At 51.8% G+C, this 10000-nt stretch overlaps 3 protein-coding genes across 8 annotated transcripts in view; all 3 read right to left on the bottom strand.

Annotated features, from left to right (window-relative positions):
- LOC125955508 (pro-resilin-like) overlaps positions 1 to 233 on the bottom strand; it is a 763-nt gene extending 530 nt beyond the window's left edge. Inside the window, exon 1 of the mRNA XM_049686645.1 lies at positions 1 to 233. This exon is cut by the window's left edge and continues 36 nt beyond it. Coding sequence (XP_049542602.1) covers positions 1 to 69 — 69 coding nt within the window. The 5' untranslated portion in view covers positions 70 to 233.
- Positions 234 to 2237: 2004 nt separating this feature from the next.
- On the bottom strand, positions 2238 to 6322 carry LOC125952921 (uncharacterized). The gene is made up of 7 exons (XM_049682678.1): positions 6215 to 6322; positions 5957 to 6151; positions 5762 to 5880; positions 5307 to 5696; positions 3235 to 3750; positions 2681 to 3164; positions 2238 to 2609 (listed from the first exon to the last, which is right to left on the bottom strand). The coding sequence occupies exons 1-7, from the start codon at positions 6320 to 6322 to the stop codon at positions 2238 to 2240; spliced, it is 2184 nt and encodes a 727-aa protein (XP_049538635.1).
- Positions 6323 to 8816: 2494 nt separating this feature from the next.
- LOC125960196 (stromal interaction molecule homolog) overlaps positions 8817 to 10000 on the bottom strand; it is a 21429-nt gene continuing 20245 nt past the window's right edge. For all 6 annotated transcript variants that reach the window (XM_049693451.1, XM_049693468.1, XM_049693459.1 and 3 more), the window contains one exon: positions 8817 to 10000. This exon is cut by the window's right edge and continues 2273 nt beyond it. The gene's annotated coding sequence lies outside the window, so the exon portion shown is untranslated.

Here is a 10000-nt window from a genome sequence, read left to right as displayed (position 1 = left end):
GTACCGTACCAGCGCCGAGAGGCTACCCATCGTCACCAGCAGCAACAGCAGGATCCCCTTCGCTGACATGATGACACGGGGAGTTCGGTTGGTTGGTTGGTTGATTGGTTGGTTGGTTGGTCGGTCGGTTGGATACGGATACGGTTCGATGTGGCCGGGCTGAGCACAAGGTGGACGGTTTCTGGTTGCACCGGTAGCACCGGCCACGGTATATATAGCGTCGAGCGTAGAGAGTGTCTGTCCGCGTCTGGCGCGGAAAGGAGGTAGGAAGAGAGGGAGGGCGGGGGGGGGGGGGGGAAGGCGCACCAGAGTGATCCTTGCCGTGATGGTGGTTGGTGCCAAGCCCTCGCGGATCGCGGCCCGATTCACACGCGACACTGGCATGGCCAAAGGGGCTCGGTCGGCACGAGCCCGTATGTATGTATGTATGTATGTATGTTGGTTATGCCCTTTTGCACGGGTTGCACGGTGCGCATCCGATCGGTGCAGTGCAGAAGCAACCCCCAAGGGCACCAACGCATTCCAGCTGCACCCTCCTGTCTCTCTCTCTCTCTCTCTCTCTCGCTCACAGGTATAGTCGCATCGCACCAACTGTCAACCTGGGAAGAGATGCTGGGGAATGTCGACCCCGTCGCTTCCCCCCCTTCCCCAAAAACAACCAAAGCCGAGATTCGTGGCAGAGAACTGGGACGGTATGCATCGCTCGCTGGAGCTAAACGATGAGACTTTTTTTTTTGGATTGGCGCACGATCCCCAAAGTGCAGTGTGGTGCGCGATTTGGCAAGAGCCTGCCCCCCCCCCTTACTTCAACCGTAGGAAGCATCCCACACCAAACCAGACCTCAGACCCTCTAAAGAGTCCCCGAAAACCCCCTTTCATCCCCCATGGGGGGTTCTCAAACTCTTGGCATTTAATGTGGCATGTTGTTGAATGTTCGTTGAATTGAATGAAAAAACGAACGAACGAAAACATTTCCTTTATGTGGTGCGGTACGCATTCTAAAGTGCACCAAAAGTGGTAGCTGCACTACACAACAGAACCGATCCGATCCGTCCGATCAACGATCCGAGCCGATAAGAGGCTGTTTTGTATTTGCGATGTTGCGGTGTTTACTGTGGAATTTTTGTTTTGTTAACAGTTAACAGTGTTCTTTTTTCTACGTTTGTTTTTCTCATATTTATTTACAGTTTGCTTTCTCTAGAACTAGAAAACTCGCGAGAATGTTACGAAACGGGGGTTTTTGTTTTTTGTTGTTCTTCTTTTATTCTAATCTGTCTGTTCCATTAGAGGATGCTATTCCCAAAACACCAACCTTTTTCACAGTCATTCTTCGATCGCATTCGAGTCAAAAATAATGTGCACTGCATCTACCATTAGTGGTATGAGGTACTGCCTCAGTAATACAGTAATAATAGAAAGCAAAATAAAAAAGAATAATTTAACACAACAGAAAAACATTGATTGCCAACAACATTTTTGATTTTTGGGTGATTGCTGCAAAATAATGCAGATTTATATTTCAATTCCTTTGGTGAGGCTATCATTGTGATCAACGCCCCCCCCCCCCCCTTTTTTGGCTTACTTTTGGCTCCTTAAGCTGCTTTCACATCGAGCGCGTTTTTAAAAACGCCAAAGTTGGCGTTTTTTGACGCAAAAGCTTAATTTATTGTTCACACCTAGGTTGCGCGAAGGTCGATTTAAAATACACGAAAAATAGCACCATATCACTACCGCCACCTTATCAAATCATGATAAATAGTTTAATCTTCACGCAAAACAGTTATTACCCGGATTTCAACACATTCCTGCCAAAACAAATTGCAAAACCAAAGGGCAACGCTGGCTTGCTTGCGTAGCCTGCTACAGTCGGCTCAGAACCTGCCAAAATCTGTAGATTTTTACAGATCCGAAAAAAAACGCCAACTTTTAAGCTCTTCAAAAGCTCCAAAAAATAGCTTTCGGTGCGTTACGTGAACACTTCCATATATTTTGATGTGATACAACCGTGTTTTCTGCGTCAAAAAACCTGCTGCGTCTATTAGTGGCGTTTAAACGCGCTCGATGTGAAAGCAGCTTTAACCCTTTCACAATTATAGTTACATTAAAAAAAAAAATAAAGCAGTGTGAGGCTGCATTACCGTTCCGTTACACCTATATACTAATGGCACACCCGGGGACAACCATTTCCCCCCCCCCCCCCCCCCCCTTTTGATCATCGAACATCGATCGCACTAAGCTCACGCCGCATTGCTGGTCGCATCGTACAGGCTTTTGGCGCGCTTCTTCATCGACTGCCGGTGGCTATCTAACCGGCTACCGAGCCCGGCAATCAGTCCCGATCGCTGATGGCTGCCGTTGCTGCTGCTGCTGCCGCTGCTGCTGCTACTGCTCGTCGCCGACGGATCGGTTGATGGTTGCTCGACGGCGACGACGGTGACGTTTGGTCCTGCCGGTTGCTCCTTCTGGCGCCGGTTCCGACCCGGGTGTAGCCGGATACGCTTCAGGTTCCGCCATAGCTTGCGCCAATGGTGCTCTCGCTCGCAACCGGTCGCGGTTGCGGCCGTGGACGCTACGCTCGTGCTCGTCGGTGGCTGCGCCGCTATCATAATCTGCAACAGGGAGACAGGAATGCTGATGATAATGGTGTTGGTGGTACGGGGGGGCACGTGCAATACCTTACCGGCTCGTAGATGTGTTGCTGATCGTACGGCAGATCGTCCTGCTCCGTGGCCTCTTCGCTCATCGGTCGGTCCGGTCCGAGCACGGGTATCGCTTCCTCGTAATGGTGGTTTGGCCTTGTGCGTTCGTCCTGTGACAGCTCCTGCTGATGCTGCTGCTGCTCCTGCTGCTCCTGCTGCTGGTTCCGGCGGAATCGTTTCGCCTTCACATCCACCACGGCGTAAATCGGTTCGATCAGCTCGATTCTACGGTTGCTTGCGAATGTTGACGCGCTGCTGCTGCTGCTGCTGGTGCTGGTGCTGCTGGTGCTGCTACTGCTGTGTGCGCTGATGTACTCGTAGCCGCTCGTAGCCGCATTGCGTTCCAATGAAGCGCGCCGAAGCGTGTAGGAAGCGCCCGGACCAACCACCGGGCCTGAGATACTGGCGACAAACGTACCAGCGGCCAGCTGCCAGCGCATCACCGGTGGTAGATCACTGCAGGAGCTGGAGCCAAACCGTGATACACTCTTTAGAGCACACCCATACACACACACACCAGAGGCACTTCGCTTACCTACTAACACGCTGTCCAGTGTCGCGCAGATTCGTCGGAGCCACGTCGGAGCGACGACTGACGATGGGGGACGACGCCTCAGCTTCTCTCCCTCGCCTCAGCTCCTTCCTTTGCTGCTGCTGCTGCTGCTGGTGCTGCTGCCGATCGCTGAACATGCTGTTGATCCGGCTGACGTCTACCGACTGCGATCGACCGACCGACGTGATCGGCCGGTCGGCATCCGGATGTAGTCGGAAATCCCGAAACCGAACCGTAGCCGTTGCCTCCTGCTGCTGCAACTTCCTCGTCTGCTGCTCGGCGGTGGCGGCGGTATCTTCTGTTGCTAGCGGCTGGCTAGTAGTTGCCGTTTCGAGTCTGGTGTTGAAGCTGCTGCCGCTGCTGTCTACGCCTGCCGCACGTCTCACCGCACTCTGCTTTCCCTGCTCATTCTCATCGTTCGTCTGTTCCTGCTGCTGGGATCGGTGGCGCCGCTCCAGATAGTACTCCAGTATCTCGCTGGCGGTCATATCTCGGCTTCTGGTTTTTTTTTTTTTTGGTATTGTATTGTATGGAGTAGAGCAATTGGAAATAGAATTCGATTTAAATATAGACGGAACGACGTCAACGACCTGCCAGAACGGCAGGCAGGCACCAGCAGGCCCACGAAAACGAGGGGGCGCTGTTTGTAACTGTGTTCTGCTGTGTTCGCGCGAAAGGACGGGCACGGGCACAGATGAGGGTACGTGTTTACGGGGCCAGCCAGCCAGCCAGCCAGCCAGCCAGCCAGCCAGCCAACCGGGAAACACCCCAGCCATCGCTTGGTGTATGTTTGCTGTTTGCTTTTTTTCTTCCAGCAGCACGTCTCTGGTAAAAGTTAACGTGTCTCGGTCGCGACCGTTGCGACCGTAGCCAAAACACACATGCGATCGGAACCCGTAGTTAACGTACAGCCATAATGCCCGTGAAACGTGACCGCCAAGGCTGGGTGGCTGGACGCACACGCCCAACATTGCCCAACATTGCTGCACATGTAGGTACCATTGTGTCCCAAAAGTAAAGGTGACACGGTGTCCAAATTGCCCGCGTAAATGGATATCTTTAGTTTTGTATTTTTTATAGGTTGTCAGCACTGTTATTAACAACCAATGGTAAGTTTCACGTCAAACTATTCTCTATAGTGTTTGAGATACGTATTTTTTTGTGAACTGCTAAAAGTGCATTCTTCGTTTTTCTCCATCGTCGCAAATTTTTATGTAAAGAATTTGTATTAAAAATATTTTTGCCTGTTGCGGACACATCAATGTCAATGGTACAGAAAGTCTTTGGTGACAATACTATGTCAAAAAAAAAATATTTACAGGTGGTGCAAAGACTTCCAGGAGGGTCGAGCACGTTTTGAAGAAGAAGATCGATCACGATAATGCACCATAGCTAACACTTTGTTGGTTTTTTCTGTGACGTTTTTTGCCAAAATTTTCACTCATATCGTCCCAATAACACCGTATGCGCCTGATTTGGTTACATTTGGCTTCTGGCTACTAGACAAGCCCAAAATTTCGTTCCGGGGACACTGTTTAGAACACGATAGAGCAGATTCAAGCTGCTGCGAAAAAGGTGCTGAAGGTGCCATTCCTAAAGACGACATTTTCGCGTGTTTAGAAAACTGGAAAATTCGTCAGCATGGGTGCATTGTGTCGGGGAGGGATTAATTTGATGGCAAAAAAATTGATTTGGAATAAAAATGAAGGAACTTTCAAAATACATCCAATGTCACCTTTTTTTTTGGATGCACTAGAATGCTTGACATGCAAGGCAGACAGGCAGACAGGCAGGGAGGCAGTGGAGGGGTCTCGCAAAGGTCTCGCGTCACAGGAGCACGATGTCGCGTTGTCTCGTTTGCATAATTGAACTGAGCTGCCCCCCCCATTTTCCTCATCCATTCTCTGCTTCGCCTCACTCTACCCGGGCTCACGATCACTGGATGTGCTTGTGCTCGGGGTAATTGACAGCCAATCCGGCGCCATAGGTCGCGCTCGATCGATGGTGAGATCAAGATCGTTGTATTCCCCCCCCCCCGCCCTACCGTTTCGTACCTTTTCGGCCGGGTAAGAAACTGAAATGCCTTCGTGATGATCTCGTCCGCGCACGCTTCGTCGGAATGATGTCGCTCATGTTTGGGAAGGGGGACGACGGCGATCCCCCCTTCCCTCCCTGTCTCTGTCGTTCCGCGACGCTCCGGCATGGCCACCTCCTGCACCGTCGCCGGCGTTGTCGCTTGAAGTGCTGGCCGTTGGAATGGGACTAGCTGCTGCTGCTGCTCCTCTTCGTCTCGTGAGGTTGGTTTCGTGCGCTGGCCGCTCCTGCCAGCACACCGGGTGCCCCCTTCTCCCTCCATCGTCTGGTGGAGCACGCGCGCCAAACCCAGCTCCATACTCAAGGACGCCCAGACGGGCGAGCTCGTCCGGTGGTCCGGACTAGGTTGGCTGCAAAAATTAAAGAGTGGGCCAATTAATGTGTGTGTGTCAGCGCGTGTGTGTGTCACGCTTACCCGAACTGACGATCCCGAATAGCGCCACCACCACCACCACCACGGTTACATCCACCCTGGTGCAGGCTGTCGAGGAGGGCGGTTATCCACTCGGAGCAGTTCCGGTGATCGACGCAACGCTGCGGAACGGTACCCGGAACCATTAGGACCACGAATGATGTCCCAGCACGGGGAATGCACTAGGCGAGCACTTACGAATGTGTAGAAGTTGCGCGAGTTCGTCTCGATCGTGAACCGCAGACCGGCGGACGGCAGGATGCGGGTGCCCGGCACCAGGTTGATGATGTCCTCGAACGGTGCGAGCCGGCGCTCGTAGTCACGCCGCGACGCATACGACAGCAGCAGCTGGCTCTGCAGCACCACGTACAGCTTGCGCCAACCACCCATGCGCTGGAGTAGAATGGAGCAATCAGTCTCTGTCAATCGCGTCCAGGCCCAGGTATGGCCACTTACGTTCCGTTTCTTTTTGAGATAGCCACGCATCTGGATGCCGGTAGCGGGGGCAGGGCTGGGCGCCACCGGTGTCCGGTCGCCGTCCGGTTTCTCGATATCTCTCGACATCTCGACCCTGGCAGTAGTCATCCGTTGATCCGTGCGGTGTGTATCCGTGGACCCATCTATAGGGGGCGAGCAGGCCCACCTGTTGAGGACTGGACTTGAGGTTAAGGTTGAGCGTTCCAATGGAGGCTTCTCAAAGGAAACCAAACAACAGAAATGCACACATTGCGGAGGCAACATGACTTGGGCGAGTGCTAAAAGGGGCTGTGGCGTTATTCAAAATATTTCCGATGCTCCGATTTACCGGTCCGGTAACATCAAATGTGACTCATTTGGTTGGATAATAGTTTGCTGCCGTTTTTCGATAGTTATTTCTTCATCTCTTTCTCACAAAAAACGTTTTTCCTTCGTTTTGCTGATAAACTCAAGTGATCGAGCTGTGCTGGGCATGCCACGAGAACGGAGGACGACGACCCAGCCCCCCTTAAGCGTTTTAAAAATGCAACCCTCAGACCCTCACTGGCGAAATGAACGATGGCTGGAACTGGGGCCGTGTGTTGATCGTTGTGGTTCGGATTTCGGTGATCAACGTTTCGGATATGGTGGATATGTCATTGGACATTTACGGCTGCGTTCTCTGTGCACGCTGGCGAGGAGGCGAGGTGGTTCGCAGGGGCGCGCGCGTGTGCGTTCACAATACAGCGAACAACAGGTAGTACAGTTGCCACTTGCGACGCAACAAACGATTGTTGCATCACGGTAGCCACCCGGGGGCGAGGGCGAGGCCGACGCCGAAATGCTCGCGATGGACTTTCGCGATGGAAAACTATCGTCAGCAGCATCATCAAGCGCCCCCCACCCCCTCCCGCCCCACTGAAGACCTTACGCCATCGGCCATTTGGTCAGTGTGGCGAGCCTGCGTGGATTTCTCGGGGTGGTATGGGGAAAGGAGGAGGAGGAGGAGGAGGGAAACACTTAACGATCGGCGGCCTAATAGCCTCCTCACGTCTTCTTCTTCTTCTTCTCCCCCTCCTGCTGCCTGCACGTGCGGCTATGTGAGTAAGGTTTCGGTCCGGCCTCCGAGGCTCTCGATTGCTTACGTTTGATTGTTTGCTTCACGCTTCTGCTAGTGGCACGCACGCACGCACTCACACACACACATGCGCGTGCGTACGGCCATCGTACAGTGTGATTGGTGGGTGACTTTTTGAACGGGGCCAACGGTGACCAACTGACAGACAGGCAACACAAACGCAATACCATCGCCTCGGATCGCCGCACGATCGATCCCGTGTAACCGAATCCAGGTGGCCCCTGATCCCGGCAAACGGCCACGATCACATCCTCAGTCGTCCCATGCACACACTTACTGTACTATCTTAAGGTCTGCCTTAACCACTGCCAAACATGGCGACAAACAAACAAACAAAGAAAAAACTCGGCACCTCGGGATGTTGCTGCTGCAGCTGCTGGCGCTAGTGCGCCGTTCGAGCGTCACGTGCAAACTGGCGCAAAAGCAGCTCCAGCATGCCGAACGGAATGGCGGGAGTGCGCGCGCTACCGCCCGTCCCCAGCGCCAGCGCCAGCGCCAAACGCCAAAAACAAAACAACAACAAAAAAAAACGAAAATCTGGGATTTGGTCTCTAGCCCCCCTCTGGGCCCATCGCGCACCCCTCCTCAAAAACACCTGCTCTAAACGGCAAACCCGGAGAGTGCGTGCATACCTACCAACCCCACCCCAACCAACAGTTGGAGAGGTGTGTATGTGTGTGCGCCGGAGAGGGTTCATTCACAAGTGCGTCAAAGCGGAACCCTACAGACGGTTGACGAGCAATGTCAACCTCGCCGGGCGCTCTAGCGTGAAATTCACTCCGGAAAAACCTACCCGAGAGGGAGGGGGGGGGGGGGGGGGCGCATGGAAAGTATCACGACGCGGGGTGCGTGATGCGAAAGGGGAGCGCCAACGACAATAGTGCTACGAATACGCAACGTGCCCCAAAACGAGCCCAGCTCCGCCTGTGTGTGTGTGTGTGTGTGTATGTGTGCAGGGTTGGTGATACGATCTAAAATATGGTTAAATACATTTCAAGCCAGGAAAAAAATTGCTGCAAACACACACACACACATGCATGCACACACGCTCGGCTACAAAGCATGCGACATAACAAAACGGTGCGGCCACCCCATTTCCGCACAGAGCGTACCACCGCGTACAGAGAATGAACGAGGGAAATTAAGGAAGTATATAGAAGGAAGTAGGAAGGGAGTGTTGCTGAAAATTCGAGCAGCATCATGGCATAATGGCGGCACGCCTGCTACCGCTAACGCGATCGGGATCGCACCATATCGTCATCACAACTAGAGCAGTCCCAACGGCCAACGGCAGCCTACCTGCAATCAACATCGTTCGGTCGTTTGTCTTAAGCGCACCCTTACCGCCGATGAGAGGGAAAGTGTGTTTCTGCGATGGTTGCGACAAACTACCATGCAACAGCTAGGAACCTTGCCGCTCGCCATTCGCCTTTCCTGTGAATGCCGTCCAATTCAAATAGATGATGATTGCTCCTTTTCTTTTAAATTGGGTTTCGGTTTTCTCGTACCTGCCTCGAAATAAACATTTATTCAACTTTCAAAATCATATGTATAAGAGCTCTGGTGGTGCCTTTACTGACGCGGCCTTTTTCTTAGCTTATCACGCGCCTATCTTCTACAGCCAATACTCTTCACGCAACGCTCCTCGCGCACTAGTTCATGCTTCTACTTCACGAGTTAATCATCGTCTCGACGGGCCCTTGAAACGCGCAACAGACTTTGGAAAACAAATTAAACGAAGTAAAATTAAAAGATAAAAATATATAGAAAATGTGTGTGTGTGTGTGTGTGTGTGTGTGTGTGTGAGAAAAAGAAAGAGAGCCAACCGGGAAAGGATACTGTACATCGAGCCTAAACCAGGAGGTAACATGTTGTGAGAATTGCACGATTCATCCAATAACGGTTTTCGACCCTCGCGAGGCGATAACAACTCCTGAACCAAATGGATAGAGGCCGACTGAGAGGACAAGCTCATCGCACAGTGGAGCCGTAGTTGTGCAATGCAATTGCAATCTTCTTACCCTCTTGCATTGTACATGTTACTGCCGTAAATGTTTTGCCGTGCGCATCCTCTTCAACTTAATCAGGAAACAAGAAAACTAATAATAAATAGTCTCACTCCTTAGCCCAGTAGTAAATGTTAAGTAAGACGTCCTACGTCTTTCTCGCTCCACACTCTGCCCCCCCCACTATCGCCTACACCACTAAGCTAGGCGCATCTGATCGATTTGTCAATAATGTTCATTTGCTCATTTCATTACATTCTCTTTCTCTGCACAAGTTTGACCATTTGTCGCTTGTCTGCACAAAAGAGGGTGGGGGCAAACCGTCCTCCTTTTTCCATCATAATGTTTTGTGCTTGCTTGTCGCTTCCCAAGGAATAGGAAAAATTGTCATTATACATAATAATACCTTCTTCTTCTTTGTAGAACGTTCGTTCGGTTCAACCCCACCACCGAAGCCGCTTATTACGATAAAAAAGCATAAAAGCAAAAACAAAACAAACTATCTAACAGTGTTTGAAACAACGTCGGTTTCTATTAGGCTATGCGGACGCGTGCATGTTGACGTACGGCTAACAACTCATACAGTAAGCCGTTTGATAAAGAATAACGCATATCCGATCAATTAACTCAACTGCATTAATG

Source organism: Anopheles darlingi, chromosome X (assembly GCF_943734745.1).
Source record: "Anopheles darlingi chromosome X, idAnoDarlMG_H_01, whole genome shotgun sequence".
NCBI classification, from domain to species: Eukaryota; Metazoa; Arthropoda; class Insecta; order Diptera; family Culicidae; genus Anopheles; species Anopheles darlingi.
Note: the sequence above shows the minus strand (reverse complement) of the source record. Positions and strands in the feature narration are given on the sequence as shown.